General features: G+C 33.3%; 1 protein-coding gene across 9 annotated transcripts in view; it reads left to right on the forward strand.

The window, feature by feature from the left end:
- The window catches only part of LOC125055878 (protein sickie), a 162,077-nt gene that overhangs the window by 119,483 nt on the left and 22,326 nt on the right, over positions 1-20,268 (forward strand). For 5 of the 9 annotated variants that reach the window (XM_047658534.1, XM_047658539.1, XM_047658540.1 and 2 more), the window contains 11 exons: positions 844-900; positions 1,104-1,272; positions 1,852-1,944; positions 2,503-2,647; positions 3,783-3,896; positions 4,026-4,205; positions 4,442-4,468; positions 5,493-5,599; positions 6,540-6,668; positions 6,895-6,989; positions 7,223-7,297. In XM_047658534.1, coding sequence (XP_047514490.1) covers positions 844-900; positions 1,104-1,272; positions 1,852-1,944; positions 2,503-2,647; positions 3,783-3,896; positions 4,026-4,205; positions 4,442-4,468; positions 5,493-5,599; positions 6,540-6,668; positions 6,895-6,989; positions 7,223-7,297 — 1,191 coding nt within the window. The remainder of the gene's footprint in view (positions 1-843; positions 901-1,103; positions 1,273-1,851; positions 1,945-2,502; positions 2,648-3,782; positions 3,897-4,025; positions 4,206-4,441; positions 4,469-5,492; positions 5,600-6,539; positions 6,669-6,894; positions 6,990-7,222; positions 7,298-20,268) is intronic. The other 4 variants (XM_047658535.1, XM_047658536.1, XM_047658541.1 and 1 more) reach the window with 4 other exon arrangements.

Below are 20,268 nucleotides of genomic sequence, written 5' to 3' on the forward strand. Positions count from 1 at the left end.
AAAGCCAAGAAATTTTATAATAATTTGAACTTTTCTCAAATTCATCAAATGACATTCGATCAAACTTTAGTCCAAGTTTGATTTCCTATAAAAATGAAATAAAGTTTCGAGAGTACACTATTTTGCTATAATCTATAAAATATAATCGTCAGGAAACCGGCTTGCCTTAGACTCAAAAAGTCAACGGTGATCAGCTTCCTGTGGCTTACACACCACGGGAAGCTGATCACCTAATTACCTATTAGACTGAGAGAAATGATCATGAAACACACAGAAATCCGAGGCCCATACCTAAAAAGGTTGTAGTGTTATTTATTACGGAATAACTTTATCAACAGATTCGATAGCTTTCAGTTTTCAGCGAGCCAAAGTGATTAAGTAATACAATTAGTCTAGTTAGCGAACAAATACGGAAAACTCGACTTGGCATTGTTCCACACTCAGGTGACCTAACTTTATTGTACCGTTTTTCGAGTACTAACCTGCGCCAAAAAAGGTTCTGTTCGCAGCTAGTTCCGCAATAATAATTCTTGGCACCTCGCCATACAAACAAACCTGCATTAAATGTGAAGAACTATTAAATAGTTATTAGGTTCGTTATATAAATGTAACTTTGGAAATTATGAAAGTATTAATCACCAACGAAAATGATTATGATAGTGTTTGATATGGAAACGGATCCGCTCAGAAACTTTACTTACTTTACTGAATTCCGACAATATGAAGAGAAAATTGCGGCACAGAATTATGTTTATCTAATTAAAATGTTGCTGTTAAAAATTTATTTAAAGAAAAATATTATTCAAAATATATTTTAATATTGTTTATTATTTTAAATTTCAGTATGCTGCCACTAATTCTCCAAATCAGCATGGATCAAGACAAGGAGGCAGTGCACAGGTAATGTTTTTATTCAAAACATATTGCCAAAATAGTAACAAACTAGGTTTTTCAGTTAAGAATAGTAATCTGTTTGCTAAACTTATATACACCATTAATAAAATAAATATCTACCCACTTTTCTTTATCAGTGTCTTACCTTTTCTTCAACTAGAGAAAAACGTTTATTTGTTTTAAAACTAATAAGTAAATAAATATTTCAGCTTCAATCCCCAAGTGGAGGCTCTCGACCATCCAGTGTGTCAAGCGGTAATGGGAGTAGCTCATCAAGCAAGGCCAAAGGGCCACAGAACTTCGGCTACGCTAAACGACAGAATGGCACCCAACAACCGCCTCCATTACCGGCGAATGGACCACCACAGCATGCACACAGTATGTATAACAAATTATTATTATATACTATTTAATAGGAATAAAACGCCTTATGCGAACTAAACATGAACTAAACCTTTTGTTGTAAAAAACCTAGTATAGAGAATATAAGTGCAAGTGCGGTATCTCGGACACACGAACATAGTGTCTAATCATTATAGAACACCAAGACTGTTGATGAACATTACCTTAGTTTAAGCTATTTATTAGTATTGTAGAAGATTAAGTCAACATAATATTATTTGTTAGCCATAATTATTGTATAGGCTAGATTGTTATTCATATAAAGTCGTTTTTTGTGAACTTTATAATTTAAAAAAATAAAGTATAAGGGATTTTATTTACGCGGACTGGTATTTACGTTGTCCCGATGAAACGTTGCATAATATTTTTCAAATCAGCGACATATTCCTCTTTCATTAATTCTTAACTAAATTTACTAATTAATTAAAAATAGCTAACAATAACATCCTTCACTATCAACGCCTTCGTTTAAAAAAAATAATATACTTAAGTCTTGTCAATCAATGTTTTTTGTTCATCGTGATATTTACTATAATGTTATGTGGTTATTTCCAGGCGGCAGGACGGCACAAGTGACTGCTGTGCCTAGAACGAAAGTAAAAGTATCCGGAGGGACTCAAACCTGTACCCAAGATCTACAGATACACAGTAAGTTGTTTTTCTACACACAATCAATGCGCCTTTGTTTTTATCCAAACTGAAAAAACCCCGAAGAAAGGTTACAATTCGATGCGTTTTCACATCGAGAAATCCTCAGCCTAGCCTCAGAATTTCAAGCTATTTAATCAAAGAAACTAAAATAAATAATACAATTTTAGGAATTAAATAAACTTCAAATAAATAAAACCTTTATTAAAGAGGGTTATCAAAAAAAGGACATTTTACAATTAATTAAAAACCAACATTTATTTTATTTAGCAACCATTTCTATAGACCAGGTCTTTTGAAAAATTTTTTGAGCATACTTTACCATCCTCTTGTATAAAGAAACTAATGTACTTAATGAATTTAATTTAACAGTATTTTTGCTTGTTGTAAAGTTAAAGTTTTTAATAAAGAAATTATTCAATCTCAGCTGATTGTTCACGTGCTGTGCCCAAGCCTTTTAATATGTATTTCAATTTATGGCGTGATTTTTCAGAATACATACCAGAATAGTTATTGTTAATAATAAAACGAGATTATTTAATGATTTAACATTTTTAGAAAACGGTATAGGACCAAAATCCTATTCGCTTCAAGGAAGTTCAGCCGCTCAACTCTCTGCTTCTGTAAGAGAGCGACTACTTGGATCTCAGTCCTTACCAAAGCCGGGAACTCATGAATTCGCAGCACTTTTCCATCATCACAGGTAATTTTTCTTCTTTTTAGCATTTCTTAAAATAAATATTCTTAATAAACAACTGTTACCAATTCGCGCGCCACCTATGTTGTTAATTTTTTAATAAATAAATATTGGCGAACACAGAAACCATAACCTGTTACAAACTATATTAGAGTAGGAATTTAGTAAAAATAAATAAATAAAACAGCTTAGTTAGACAATGATGCGGACCGCTATAATTCTTGATACAGACAGGGACGATACAATTATTATCACAGACTACATTGACAGATACACTGACTGATATAGACTACATAATGTTAAGTGGTTGCGTTCAGTTTAACATAACTCAGCCTCCAGGTCTCTTTAACGATTGATAAGTCAAAGTCAGAGTACATTGTCATCTTTGTTGTCGAGAAATTGGCCCTCCTTCCTTCCGTACCAATTCCGTAGTATTTCTGAACCAATTCGACTTCAGATCCTTCAAGATAAGAGCGGTCCAATTACTTCTAAGCCGGCAACGCACTTGCGAGCTTTCTAGTAGTGTGAGTTACTACTTATCTAACTCACACTACTAGAAGTATCACTTAACATCAGGTACCAGGCCAGTACCTATCTGATATCCTGCCTGTACTATAAAAAATTAGGGTCACTTACACAATTGATTTTCCTAAATTAATGATAAGTATCGGCAATTCATTGTGTTATAAAAATGTAAATATCTTTTAATAACGTAATTTAAGCAAAATGTATGCCTTCTCTTAAGTTTTTCTAATAACCGAGATAAGTTGACATTTAAATTGATAAATCCTATCTTATCTCAAAGCTTTATTTACAAAAATGATACCTAACTTAAAAGCGTGAGAACTGAAGTAGTACCAATTTAAACGGTGTATTGTAGAGACTGTTTTCTTACACTGTTGCAAGGTAAATTACGAATTTTGTGTGGGATATAGCGAGTACAGCGGATATTGTGTTGAAAATTGTGTAAATAAACAGCTTTTTTAACAATTATTATTTTCTGAATATACCAAAGATTATTTGAGTTACATCGAGTATTTATACCCCTAAACATAAACAAATTCATTTTATCGTAAAAATTATATCAACATTGTAGTTAAATTGTATACCTACTACACCAGTAGATACCTATTTATTTCAGAGTACCTCCAAGAGGCGGTATGAAGATCAGCGACGGAAGTTTATCAGACACTCAGACTTACTCCGAAGTGAAGTCCGATTACGGAATCCCCTACGCACCATGGCTCAGACATAGGTAACTCACACATTTATATCATCCCTGTATTGTATTATAGCCATCAAACCTGTGTGCTCATATGCTTGCGCGACCCCTTTCGGCCATTCCCAGACCGTGGCCAGCATGAACCCTTCTGTACAATTTCAGCAATACATATTCGGCGACCGGACGTCTTTCTGAAGGAGAGTCTATGGAGTCTCTGACGTCACTCCATTCAGCGCAGCACACTACCCCTAACTCACACCACCGCAGCTCACTCACACACAATAAGCTCATCATGCATCGAGACGCACAAACTTCGAGGCTTAACCGAAGCAACAGTATTAGGTAGGTGATACCATTTCTAAATCGTCACTCCATATTTCCTTTGCTTGGCACCATTCATTAAAGTCATATGTAAAACTTCAAAATATTTTAATATTGGTCTATACATGTACTAAATTATCATCAGCAAATGCTGTACTGTAAATACGAGTACATGATCATATTAGTTTGTATATATTGCACAGTTAATTATTATATAACATTTTTATATAGGTTTATAAACTTTGATTAACTTTTAGCTACCTCAGAGATAGGACATTCCCAAGGTATGCCACAAGGTTTGAAGTATACTGTCTTGCTTCAACGTGGTACGCTTTCACTGCATGGACGCAAATGGCACGCAATGGCTTACGAAAAACTTTTTATTTAAACTTTAGATTTTGGTTCATTTCTCACGGGATATTTTGACGTGGATCCGGCCTGACGCCCTGTTTCTGATATCTGGATATTTTTTGCTTTAAATTCCGGGGCGTAATTTTGCTTTTCCAATAATTATTATCTTTGCAAATGTGACCATTTTTCAATTGTCATATTTTATTGTTTCACAATGCCATCTTTATCTCTCACATAAATTAGATAAATCGTAAAACTCTATTACGAGACGCGTGGGCCCACTCGTGTCGCACGATTCAGTGACCACAGATTTTTCTTTGCTTGTAGCAAACTTCCTAGGTATACTATTATATGTTCCTTCCAAAAGTAGACCTATATCTTGACTCTTAAGTAACATTGTTTGGTCTATACGAATTCAAAATCGGGTTTGGGCGACATGAAATAAGAAAACAATGTAAGTACATATATACAGAATTGCGTTCTAAACTAAACTAAACTTCTCTGTATATTAGCTGATCGGCCAAACCATTATTTGCAGTATAAATATTATAACAGTACGAATATTGCTAATAAAAAATGGGGATTGGTGAGAACTAAGGGTTATATATTTTAAAAGAATTATGTTAATAAAATAAAAATACCAATAAAATATTTTTTGTATGGCCATCCTTACCTTTATTACCTAGATACTAAGACCTACCAAATATACACAAAAAACATACAGCCGTTTCGAAGGAGTTTGGTTACAAACACTGTGACACGAGAATGTTAAATGTATATAGATATATGCTCTATAATTATTCACGCCTTAGGAGCTGCCACCATATAAAATAGCTTTTATTAGAAACTGAAATATCAGGTTGGAATCAGCAAAAGCTATTGCTTACTATTAACGCTACGTGACGCTTCATGTCTATTTATCAAACCAAAGGAATGCATTCAAAATTCTCTTTTCAGATCGACGAAATCGGAAAAGCTGTATCCGTCGATGCTTCAAAGGTCTTCTGAGAGTGATTATGAACCTTATTACTGCCTGCCTGTTCAATATGGGCCAGGTGGACAAGGTTGGTTTATCTTCTAATATTTTTCGACTTCTATCACACATTTCAAAGTAATATTTGAGTTCTATCGTAAGTGCCAATAAAAAGGAACACTTTCGTAAAATGGTTGTTTGCTGAGTCAAATAGAACTGAATCAAATTCAGTTCTATTTTTGAAAGAAAAATTCTTAGTAAATATCTCATGCAATTTTAATTTAAACGTTTTTGAAGTTATACCTACTTCTTTTGGCACGTTAGGGAAAAATGATGAGAGTAACCTTTTACGATGCGCGCACACCCTCATAAAAACCAACACCCGCACACCGTCACGAAAAACCGACACCCGCATATTGTCACAAAAATCCGACACCCTGAATATGTGCTTGCTCTGTCGACAAGTTGCATTGTCTGTCATGGCGTAGTGTTTTTCAGAGTCGTGTTTATTTAAACCAAAATAATGATTTCTATACGAGACACCCCGTTTCAATGTGATAAAAGACATAGTGTTTATTGTAAAAAAGTATGATTAGTATATATCGTTTCGATTGGAAGTGACCATTAAAATGGACAAGAAAAATGCGATTCGAAGAAAGGAAACTTTCCTTCAAAATTCTCGAAGAAAACTATTACGCCAAAGAAGTATTACTTCTTACGCGTGTACATAAGTACACACACGTTTTTTATAAATTTAATTCATAATCATGATCATATTAAGAGAAACATAAAAGGCAAGCTTTAATATTTGTAAGTCAGCTAATATATAAAACTTTTATAGGTATATCGGGAATCTTATCTGCATTCAGTAATTATAAGTATTATAATATTATTGTTAGTCATGAACTAAAGATTTACTTTGAATTTTCAAAAAATTAATAATATTAATTTCAAATTATTTAATTACATCGTAACGAACGTTCCAGGCTTTATAGGAGTGAATATTTGTGATATTGGCATTAATATTTTAGGTCTAAATTACGGGGTATCAGAACCGCCATCACCATCACCGAGATCGGCTCTCAGTCCTACGCACCAACCCGCCAGTGTCATGCATACTCCACGACATTCACACCATTATCCCAAGAAAAACGATGAAGGTATGTAGGTTTGAGGAGCACAAGTTCTTGCATTGATTTAACTCGCCTGTATTAGCGTGGTTTGGTTATGGTTTGTTAAGGAATCGAGCCTAGACACATTATCTAATAAAATGTTCAAAATAAAACTAGCGGTGGTGTTAAATTTGTAAACTTTAGAATAGTACATCACATCTTACTATGGAATTAAAGAAAAGGAGTTATACTGAACAAGGAATTATATTTTCAGTACACGGATCCACTGCTTCCCTTGTATCAACCGCATCATCTCTTGCGGCGGGCGCCGGCGCCGAGGAAAGACACGCCCACGAGGTAAATACGCCTGTACGTAACCCATTCATTCACTCATTATTAGTTTTTTAAGTTCTTTAGACGAATTAATGTGATCAGCATACAGTAGTTTTGAACTTGGTTTCATATAACATATCGCACGAATGCATCGTTCATTCACAATTTATAATCATTGAAGTAATCAATATATACGAATCGCTTGTTCAAATGCTTTATATGGTCGCTTTTTTATGTAAAAAAAATTATTAAAATATTTAATAAATTAGGTTCGGAAGTTGAGAAGAGAGCTAGCGGACGCCAAAGAAAAAGTTCACACACTCACGACGCAACTCACAACTAATGTAAGTACAATTTTAATAATTATTAATAAAGTAAATTATAAGTCCACATCGATGCTGAATTTCCATAGTCTACAAAAATTGTAATTGTGTGAATTTTGTTATGAATAAATTTTATTATTATTATTTAATGTCATTGTTTGTACATTCAAGACTGTATATTGAATGTGCTTTTTTAAGAGAATCTACGGCTCATAGGCATTTAAAAACATGTATGATTCACAAACTAAATTTGAGTATTTGTAATATGATAGCGCTAATTGGTTTACGGTGCCTTGACATAAAATGACGTTGAAGGTAATAGATGTTATGGATTTTATATACTTATGAAAATATCTCTTATACGATATTCTGATATTATTTATTTGATTATTCCCGTAGTTATAGTGAAAAATCGACAGTATTAGTTATACGTTAAAATGCATCCTTTAAACTGATCTAACTGAATCATCATAATTCATTTGTCCTATTTTTATTGTACTTTTCATGTTGTAATTGCTTTGTTTTGTTCCATTATTTATTTACTAGTCTAAGTAATTGTATAGGTTATGTAGTTTTGCACTACTTGCTCACCTTGTTTTTATTTAAAAAGAAATTCCTCACGGTGATTGCCTGGAAGAGATCGCTTGAAGGCGATAAGGCCGCCAGTTGCCCTCTTTTTTTATATTTAATTATTTAAACTGTTTACTGTTTTTTTTGCAACGAAGTATAAATAAATAAAGTTTTAAAAGATTATTCTTTCCTCGTCTTAATAATGATAGAAATCAAAATCTGTCAAAATTGTTAATAATCCACTGTAAAACAATTAAACCTGTCAGCTGTATCCACAGTAGCGCGTTCTTGGCTTCCAAAAACGAAGAAATATGTCAGTAATTTGAGCTTGTCAAAATACCTTTCACGGCCAGTCCAAGAGTTGGTATTTGTATCATACATCAGATTTTATTTCAACCACTTTGTGCATTATACTGATAGCAAGCTTAGGTACCAAACTATAGCAATTAATATCATTTTTGCTTTATCTCCACACATTACATTAATAAATATAATTATAGTTCCTCTACCTGTCTACAGCCGTATACGACGGTTCTGGGAACGATTCCCGTCGCAATGACCATGGTTTTGGGTAATACTTTATAACACCAAACATTTGCTATGATAGCGGCGCAGAATTTTAAACATAGTTCTCTGACTTTTTATGTATATTTTGAATAGTCATAGATTAAATCGATAAGATAATGAAGATCCGGATAAAGGACTAATTACGTAACGTAAATGTACACGTCAATCAGATTTATAAACGATAGTGCTTATCTGTTGTAAACTACAAGACAATGATGTCAATAATTTTACGTATAGTAACTTCGCGAAAATCGATGTTCATACAATTTACCAAAAACAGATGCGTATAACTTAATATAGCGAACGTTAGTTATTCACCAAGACCTATGTAAGAAAAATAACATTGTGCTGTAGTTAAAAAATCAACTTATGCAAGACATTATGTATTTTATTACATAAAATAATATAAAAGTGATATTTTAACCCTGAGTAATTTAAGAAGCTGTCAAAAAATAGTATAGCTCTCGTGATAAGCTGCCACTGTATATTTCGAAACGTTATATTGCTTACCAATATTGTGGTATATTCCGCGGTTAAATTAATTGAGGAAAGCTGCCTTTTTTGTTAAAAACCAAGTACACATACTCTAATTTTGAATGTAGAATTCTGACTTGTCTGTTTTCATACAAATTCATATAAAATACAATAATAAAATGTATTAAAATAGACAAGAATAGCTCTACGTCTCTATTGTAAATCTAACTCTATGTGCACTAGTTTGACAGTCATTAAAATACTTTTTTTTTTCATCACATCCGTGATGTCGTGTCTATTGCTGTTAAATAATTTTTTGGTTCACAACAGTGTTGCTTTCTATATCTCATCCGCTCTGAACATTACATACACAATTTTACGTACATCGAATGCCCACTACATATTATATGTTCTATTTACATTAAAGAAAGCACCTAGAGGTCACGCTAAACGGCATTTTCACCACCCCGTCCATATTGGAATTTCCAATATCGACATGACATCGACAGCAAGTGACACAGATCAAATAATGAGATAATAGCAAGGGTCGAACAAGTCACACGGCCGTGAGACGTGAGACCACTAACTCCATATCGGGTGTCAGGAATGTATGCCAACTACTGTAGGCCCTCCTGTCAACTGTTATTTACGCCGCCTTTGCCTATCCATGTGCGAATTTTCTAATCAAGAATTGAATTGAAATTATTATTTTAATTAATTCTAGTCTGTAGAATATGAAAATGTCTAAGTATAAAAGGGCTGTAGTTATGAATTCGATGTAACATCTGGGGACCTTTAGGATGTTTCAATATGTTATTAGTTTCAATTGTTTTTTATTAAAAGTCTAATTGGTATTCGCGGTTGAAATTAGTTTATGTAGGTTCTGAAGAAGGTGAGGAATTAAAGTAGTAACTGTCTATTGAATGTAATTGTATATATTAAGATATTTCCGGTATTACACAATTGTTATATTAAAACTAGCTGACCGGGCAAACGTCGTTTTGCCATATATATTAAATATAATTTATAATAAAAAAATAGGGGTTTATCGTAGCGAGGGGTGAAAGTTAGGGGTTGTATGTATTTTTAATGCTGTATCATAACATAAAAAAATATCTAAAAATAAAAACATTATTTAGGGGTGGACTACCCTTAACATTAAGGGGGATGAAAAATTGATGTTGTCCGATTCTCAGACATACCCAATATGCACACAAAATTTCATAAGAATCGGTCGAGCCGTTTCGGAGGAGTTTAACTACAAACACCGCGACACGAGAATTTTATATATTAGATATTATACTGTTTTTTACACTGAAACTTACGTCTTCGTTTGAATAATAACCCAAAGTGATGTTTTAATTATCATAAAATTCAATAATTATACAATCTTCACATTAAACGCGTTTCTCCCAGCAAATATTAAATGTGTGAGTGTGATACGCTTGTAAACATAAAATTTGAACGATCTTCGTAACTCAAAAATGCACATGAATAAATAAAATGATCAAAAACTAGAAAACAGTAAGTCAAACTAAAATCATGACATGAGTATTTCAATATTCTCTATTTCTCTTGTAAATATAATAAATATTATTATATAAAAAATCTGGTACAAGTATTACCAAGTTTAAATTTAACTTCTATATATGAACAAGGTTACTTTTTTCACAAATAAAATGCGGTAATCAACAACATATAAGGTCTTTCTACGTCAATGTGGCTTTGAGTTGATATAATTCGCTGCTTAGCATTAGGAAACGATTTAAATAAGGCCATTATAAGAGTACATACACCGACATCTACGTCAAAACAATGATTTAAATTGCAAATGAAAAAGTAAAATGTATTTGAAAGTAACAATGGAAAATGTTTACGTACTTTGTTTACCTAGCAATTGCTTTAAGTATGAAATAGATATATACATAGGACTCGCCTACTCTACTCTTTCATCTCTGTCTCTCAAATTGCGATTACATTGTGATGAAAAGAGACACGAGTACTTTAGTCTGAAGAGTGACTTAGTTTTTTCGACTGACTCGAATTTATACGTCACAAAGTAAAGTGTAGTTGCACGCTCTATGCGCGCAGGACGCGAGCGGTGCCTACATTACTTCCTTGTTGCTGGTGAATTATTTTCTGCAGTCCGTTCACTCTAGGGAATATTTTTCAAATACTAATTTCAACGAAAAGGTGTAACTTGTAATCAATCATTGTAAATATATTATATAGTTTTCGCAGATGAATTCAAACAAGGTTGGATTGATTTAGGATTTTTGGGATTTAATATAATATGATAAGCTAATAAATAACGGTGTAACTAATTCTAGGTAAAAATATAAATGTCAGTGGTAGTGTAATAAATAATAACGATCAACAACTATCAAACATTTCCTTATATAGGTAATATATAGGACAATTAATAAAAATTACGTGTACAAATTCGCATTGTAAATTTTATGTTTGGCATAATAAAGATGTTTGACTTTGTCCCTAAAGCCGGGTCCACATTTGTAGCATTTCGGTGTATCGTATCTCCGTTGCGTGGCTTCGGCGCGTATCATGATCGTTAGTTTGGACGCAAAATGATACCCGTTTATGATACATGCCGTATCGGATACGACCCGATCCGCACTAAGCGCGTATCTTGATACACCTCGTATCCGATACGCGTATCACGATCGGTGGTATGGACGTATTTTGATACTGTATCACGATACTGTATCGCGATACGATACTTGATACACCGCGAACCATCCTGTGTCGGTTTTTTCGCGATCATCAAAGGGAATACACAACATCAATGGGTGACATGCGAGTGAAATTTTTGTATTTTCCGCTGGTATGCTGAAATTTTAAATCTCGCATCAATGGTATTCCACCATGTTTGTTTCGGTTTCTAAACACTTCCAGCGCCGTCTACGTCTAGATTTAACTTTTTTTGAAATACTATTAATGATAATATAACAGGCGCTAGTCACCGCCAAACTGTGAGCAATTGCTGACATGGCTAAACCGTTTGGGAACGAAGACATGACTGAACATTACGAGAAGGGAAAGGTGCACTGAAAGACACGCGCATCATGATACATTGGAAGAAAAGTGAAGCGTCTATATTTGTAAAGTTAAAGCCGATACACTGACATGATACAGCATTTGATAAGTATGGACGCGTTTTTTACAAGATACGCCTTAAATATACGACATGGACAAAATGAGCGTCCATATTTATGATACAGATACTAGATACGATACGACTGATCGTGATACGTCAACATGCTACAAATGTGGACCCGGCTTTACATGTTCTATGTTGCATACAATGTTGAATATTAACACTTATTTTAACGCGCCATTTATGGGTGCAAACATTAATCACAACATGTGCGAAGATTACAAATAAGTTTATGTTTACATTTGCGTATTAGTCGTTAGAACTTAAGAAAGCTTTAGTATGTATGAACATGTGAAGGACGAAAACATCCTTATTTATGAAAAGGATTATCCTAGGGCGTAAATTACTGTGGCACGTAAAATGCTAACTTTATTATAATTAATTTCAATTGCATGTTACAACTTATACTCCAAGGATTTTGCTTCTTAAAATCATTTCGTCCTTATCTGTATGTCTGTAAGATATCCTTTTTATTATATTTCGCGATTATTTCCCTCTAAAGGTCTTTTAAACCATTTAAGTGCATTTTTAAGGACCGAAATCGACAGCCTGTGACGCACACATAGAGAGAGCGAATAATTTTAATTATATATTTTAATTGTCCGTTTTATAATAGAGAAAGCGAAAATTATTAACGGTAAATTACCACGTATAGTCCAATTAGTGTACTGGTGTAGAAAACAAGAGGCGAAATTCCCACAGCTTGGTCTAGACATCAACCAGAATAATTAGAACTATTATAAAATATGTTAATCGCGACGAATACAAAACATATATTATGATAACAGGCAAAATATATAATACAAATGGTTCTTATAGAAAAAGCGTAAGTGCCTACAACAGTTTTTGGACAATCATTACATTGAGAAGTAAAAATCACAATTTTAGATTTTCATATTATTTAACATTCAGACAAATCAATGGATGACAATTTTTCCTTCTATATATTATGCTAGTTAATAAATAATAATTTATGTTAAAGAGCCAAAAAGTTGTTAGATTAGTTAAGGTTAGTTCAAACGTCCATTAATCCGTTTTAAACCAATCAATTTAAATCAAAGGACAAAGAAAGGGTTTAAATAAAACGACTGCTTGTGTTCCCTTAATTTACGGCTATACAAAGCCGTGCCGCCATAAATAATTCAACAAGGACTAAACAGCTACATTCGTTGCTCTATTGTATTAGCTTCTATATTTTAGTCACATTTACTGAGAAATTGTTATTTCTGTTGTGAATGCAATTATATATTATTATGTGCAATACAAAATATCGATATACATATATAATTAAACTAGCAGACCAACCAAGCGTTGCTGTGGCTAAGGTTTTAGTTATATTACATAGTAGGTAGTAACCTATTCAAGGGAAACGGTAGGAGAACACCAGTCATGGGGACCGCCATGCTTTTTTGGTGGTAATACCATTAAATTGTAGCTTATGTGAAACTTTCAACACAGCGCCATCTGTTAGTATTGTGACTATCAAATGATAAACAAATATTTTATTATAAAATAATATTGCGGGTATAAATTGAGATGTAAGCTATCCTATCTTTTAAGTTAGATGAAACTGCACACGGTGTGCAAATTTGATTGATATCAGTTCGGCAGTTTAGGAGTCCATAGCGGACAAACAACGTGACACGTAATTTATGTATATTAAAGATATACAGTAGAACCTCTATAAGTCGAACATCAAGGGAGACGCCAAAAAATTCGAGTTATAGAGTTTTCAACTTATGGAGGATTTCGACTTAGGCGGATTTTGATTCGACATAAAGAGTTTGAGGTTTATTCTTATAAATTGAACACCTGACACAAAGCAAGCAAACACGTGTTTCCATGAGTCATAAATTGATTATTGTATACTCCTAAAATATTTTCTAAGAAACAGTAGTGTACTCACATTGTCGGTAACTTATTTTTGTTCGAACAATACAGATAATAAATTCCAAATGATCAAGTTGTAAAATAAAACGTTCCTATGTTCGAGATACAGAGGTCAAATTTAAATTTTCGAGTTATAGAGTGAAAATATGTACCAAAATGGCTTGGAGGGACTCGGTGATTATTTCGATTAACAGAGGGTCAAGATTTCAAGTAATGGAGGTTTTGGTGTTTTAAGGGAAGGGAACAAAACATTTTTTCGAGATTTGGAGGTTTTTGACTTATCGAGGTTCGACTTAACGAGGTTCTACTGTATATTGTATAATTAATTGATATTTTATATTGCACAAATGACCGAATTGGAAACAGGGAAACGCGCATGGACTATTCTTAAAATTATCAAAAATCCAACCAAAGCTGGGTTTTGTAAGTACAGCCATTCTATATCTTCACGTCCAAGACATTTCGATTCGACCTCAACAGGCAAAAACGCTAATCGACTAATCAATGCGCCTGGTAAATTGAGTTCGATAATAGAGAACGACAGAAAACGAGGGCAAACTTGCACCTCTGGGAAAATATTCTGAGGTTTTTGCCTAGTCACAGATCGTCAGATGTAGTCACCATGTTCAAACTTTAAAGGGAACGCGTCAATCAAGGCGGCAATGATTTGAAACGCATATTCAAGTAATTTGCCGACCTTCGATACTCATTACTTGCAAGTAATTATATTGACATCTTATGAAACTACTTCGCATCTTGACAATTACATTATTTATATTGAGAAAAACAAATACAAAGGTTAAAACCAGAAAACGCTCTTTATTTAATGCTACAAATATATACTACTAAAAAAACAATTAGGAAGTTGGTCTTACTCAAAACGAGATGTAAAACACATGGTTGCAAAATTTACAAACTTACAAGTTTTTGCCCAAAATCCGTTTCCGTTAACTTCTTTCACCTCAAGTCGTCTCATTAAGTCTTAAAGAATTAACGAATATTTATTTTTGACTTCTCCTTCGTTTTTTATCATCTATTGTTGCTATGACTCAATTCGCAACTAAAGCCAGAGAATTTAGCTTCTATCGTAGTTTCTGTCTAGGTTTCGTGACTCAGTGTTATTTACTCTGTCTAACAACTTAATATAATCTATTACTATAAACGATAATATCTACGGTTCTGAATACAGCACAGCATGAGTACACCGTAAAACAGTCAACACTCAACGGTCATCAGTAGACAGTAACCAGTAAATAGTACCAACTTACAACTACCAAGTAACCAGTCTGATTTGATACGTGTTCGAGGACGGACGCACGCGCGTCTTGTGCGCGTTCCTTTATTCGATAACTTATAAACAAATGGATATCAGTGGATTTTCATGTGATGAGTGTAAATAGTTTTGCGTTATCTATCAGATATGAGTGTGTTGCAATTTATCTAGCGATATTTGATACTTTACACGATCTCTGTTTTCTGTTAGAGTAAACATGTTTTCTTATTATGTTACGTTACTACGACATCCGCATGTCCTTTTGTTTTATCAATAGATATTTTGAAGTGTTTTATCATTTTGTTATCAAAAAACTTATGACTTTGAACTTTATGTCTTATGCATTAAATAACATTTTTTAAATACGAACTTAGTTGACGTCAGTACAAATAGCAATTTAAAATAGCGCTCAATTTTATTGTAACTAACATGGAACATAATATGTGCGTAAAGTTTACGTTCTTTAGTTATCGGCCAGGTATCCGCATCCCTTTTTTAATAACGCGTCTTAAACCCTCTTGCTCAGGTGTATAGGTACCCCAAAAGTTTATTCACTTGCGTGTACTATTGAATAAAGACCATTGTTATGAAAGTTCCAAGGCTATTGTAGTTGCTTGTCAAAGAGAAACCACTATTTTTATAGCCAATATCTGTGTATAACTTAACACTGTAAGACAATATGTCGTGATGGAGAAACTTGCTAATTTGTAAAAACCGAGGCAAGGAAAACATTGATAATTGAACTACAAACATAAACACATACTCATGAATATTTATTTTAGAAATGATGTCCATTTCTTTTGATGTCAGAGTCCAGACATCAACTTGGCAAAGAATTTTATGGGAACGTCTCAGTTTCTATATTTATAACATAATTTAATTACTCGTACATAAATTTCACTAGAGCGTAATCTATCTTTCGGTTATTTTCATCTCTGTAGAATTTAAATGTAACTTCGCAATCGTGTAGTTTACCTAGTTGAAGGTCTAGCTGTTGATTTTGTGAAACTCTATCACACGAAAATAATCGTGTATTTATTAGGACAGGAATGATATTCGCTGTTAGAATATAGCATCTTCAATCAAACAAGCTCCACGCTCTCAATTGAGGTTAATTTATACGGAGACTGGTCAGATACATGTAGAGCCCGTTTTATTTATTCGTTCAATAAACTATATAACCTAGTAAATTTAAATTGCGTTCATACGGAGTCTAATGTATCGTGAAATTGTACGTATTTCATCAAGATTTAATTACTAATAATAATCCTGAATGCTATAATATAGCCCATATCCCCCTGGTCATCTAGGTGATCTGTCGTCTGTTTCTGTCGATACATTCTTGGTCTAGACTCTAGAAGATACCAGTTTTATCGCATTGTTTTCCTTCACCCTAATAACAAGCGCTAATAGAAATAAAGATCCTTTGATGCACAGCCGGGGCTTAAACACACGACCTAAGGGTTGAGGGTCGCCCGCTTGTTTGTCTGCCAAAACTGCTATATTAATTTACTGCTCTGTAAGTAATAAACAGCTAGTATTAGTAGTTTCAAATTACAAAAACCCATACGGGCATGTCAACAGATTGAAATTGCTTTGAATTGCTTAAACCCTTGAGAAACAAAAAATAGTCACTGTTTACAGAACAAAGACGAATGAACTCGTAAAAGAAAATTTAAACTTCATTAGGGAGCATTGTTTCTACTCGCGAGTATCAAAGTTTTCAATTATTTTAGTTATCAAGGGATTATAGTAACAGATATCAATAGATGTCAAATAAGTAGTAATGATAATGAGTTCAACTGCACTACATGTGAATGTATTCTAAATTATATCTTATTTAATACATTCAAGTCTTGCCTGATCCTTTTACTTCTTAGAACCTTGTTATATTTTGCTAGACCGTTACTAATATGTTAATATTCTATCGACAATAGTCGGTGTCAGTTACAACAATCACTTGAAATCGTTAGTATTCAATCAAATCTTGTTAGTTTATAAATAGCTTTCTTCGCAACAAGTCAATTTATCTAGGAACCTCTATTAGCGTAGCCTGTCTCTTAAAACAACATATAAAATAAAGTATTGGTTCAAATATTATGCTATTAAATTATTACCTATATGTATATGATAGAGTTACTTTGTGACTGTACTAGTCATATCCAGGTCTTTTCACTGTTAAAATTTAACCCATACAGTATCAACTATCAACGATACAATAATTGTCTTAAATGACAAGACAAATGTCGCATTCAATTCTTAATAAAAGCGTTTTAACGATCGTCACGAAATTATCAATGAATACATAATCTAAAACCCGTTGATATTTTACGTAATCAAGTATGGACCGACCTTGGCAGACAACCACTAAGATCCTACGGCCTTCCCCAAAAATATGTTCGTTGTTTTTCGGTTAAATTTGCATAACTGGCCTATCAGTACGTTAAATTACTTTAATAAAACCGGTATTCAAAAAATAGTATCATTTTTTGGAAGGCTTGTTTCCAAAAACTCCTTCAACCGGTTTTAAAAAGAAACAATTAGGTAGGAACTTCCGTAAGCACTATTATCCCGTCTAAAGGTAGGAAGGAAGCACTCCAAGTACTTACAAAGTACAAAGTATTATCTATTCAGGAAGTGCTGACTCCAGCCTCATTAGCTAGGATAAGCTTGGATCAGAATCAAGTTACACATTTCGCTTAATATGACATGTCATTATATTATGGTGGCCTTTTCTGACTCAGCTTTTATTATATATAAGCATTCTACGAGTGAAGTCCCTCAACCTCAAATCTAACTCTTTGAATTCTACATATTATATATATTTTGTCTATGATATATTGATATTGCCAGACTTGTTGATACCCTAAACTCTTAATGTCTGACACGGGTATTTTTTTGCTTAAAAGGGTTAACATCTTACACATTGTAATGCATATGTACTTATAATGAATAAACACATTTTTATTTATTTAAAAATGTAACTAAAATACTGCTACTGAATTTCGAAGTCGCCCACGCCCATTATTTCTACCATAGTTCAATGACAAAATAGTTGTTTGTTATTCGGTTTGCTAAGTAGATAGACATCGCTTCTGTAGAATGCAAAATCCGTCACAGTAGATTGGTTCTTCATGATTAGCATAACAATAGAGGCCAGAGGTTAAACGGGTTCCTTTAAATTTAGCTTTAGTTATTATACGTCATTGATACAAGTATGTGTATTGTTCAACGGCCTTGTTTAGATTTTTTTCATATATTTAATCATTATAAATTTGTTCGTATCGTTGTAATTCGATTGTATTTATTTGTTAAGAAATTTGAAGTAGTTATTAATTTTTCCTTAATACTATAAATGAGTAATGTTAACATTAAATGAATTAGTAATCTCATTCCTGTAACCACTTTTTCAAGTATAGCGTTATCTTCGATAAGGTCACGATAATGATTGTCCTTAATTTACGAGATCTTGTTTGTACTCCTTGACCGCATTTTGGCATTTATTAAACCAGATGACGCAGTGTTCACCTCTCGTTCATATCAAATATCTTCTGGTTACGTTATGCTCTGAGACCCAGGCCATGTGCGCGACAGATGCGCTACTCGAGCATCTAAAACTTGTTCTACATTATTTCTTCTTGTTTTGTACATTCGCATTATAATACTTACTTCCTTGCCTTTGTGAGTCCTTATTGTACGCTGCGCTGGATCGTACATTATGTTCTAATCTGCGATAACACTTAAAGGTCATTTAGATGGATCTACTTAGATGTGTTGAGGAAAAATTTCGTTAAATCATTATTCTTTTTGCGTAACATTTGTAGCTCTTGAATTAACGATGATGTCAAGAATACAAGATTATTGCGTTGTTCACATTTGAAAATTGAATAATTATCTTTAATGGAATAAAGTTATTTTAGTCGATTGGAATGTTTGATTCATATAGAGCTTTACGTAACAATATCATTTCATTTTCAAGAGAACCCGTGTAGAATCACGTACTTTCTAGTTATTAATGGTTTCTAATGCAAGTTGTTCGTATATCATCTTACGCATATCAAATTTAGATATTCTACGACTAATATATCATCTAATAGTTTCAGGGTCTAGTTTGCCTAGCAGGGTAGATATGCAGCAATTTATGTCCTATGCGCTTGCTTGATTCAAAATTATTAATCTCATTTTTCTTATCACAGACATCAGAATGATAATTAAAACAACCACCTTCGAGTGACGTTTTGTTTTACTGGAAACTCGTTAGTGACTGTTACTTATATTGTATGAAAATAGTTCTTATTTCCAATATTGAACTCTTCTAGTTCCCACAGTCTTCAGTCATTATGACTTCGCTAAACACTCGATTCCCGAGCAAATACGTTACTGGTACACAAATATACCGTTAGGGTTATGATCTGTTTACAATGAGGTTTTGTACAACTTTCTACGGAGTACATTAGAGTTAGTAGTTCTTTGCCGAACTATGCAAATGAAAGCACATATTACTGTAATTGTTATTGAGCGTGATGTATCGGATGTGCTGTGTGAAATTCTTCCCCTTCACTAAATATAGAGGAAGGAAGTAAATTCACTTGCCCATTTTGTTAGTGATTTTACGGAAGGGTGACTTACGGTGTTGATTTACAGTTACTATGGCATTGGACTAACAATGTTTTATTTTGTCACTATGCTTGATTATTCATTTGACGTTTGTTATCAATCCTCCTTTAGGTTCTGTCATGTTCATTTATCGTTGTTTTATACCAAATAATAATATATCAAAGTTCATTCATTGATCCTTATTGTTGCATTATTTTACTCTCTCGAGGTACCGAGGTACAAGAAAAAAAATATAGATATACATACATATGTAAGGGTGCGTGATATGTATAGGAGCGTATGCACGCGTGTGCGTGAACGTTCATGAAAATGGCTCCCGTCTCAGCAAACTGTCTCACCTCAACCAAATTATTATAAAACTACCTTCAAACAAATCATTGGTTAATTACACAACAACATGAGAAGGACAATATACTTTAATTACAT

The sequence above is a fragment of the Pieris napi genome, chromosome 14 (genome assembly GCF_905475465.1).
Source record: "Pieris napi chromosome 14, ilPieNapi1.2, whole genome shotgun sequence".
In the NCBI taxonomy this organism is placed as follows: domain Eukaryota; kingdom Metazoa; phylum Arthropoda; class Insecta; order Lepidoptera; family Pieridae; genus Pieris; species Pieris napi.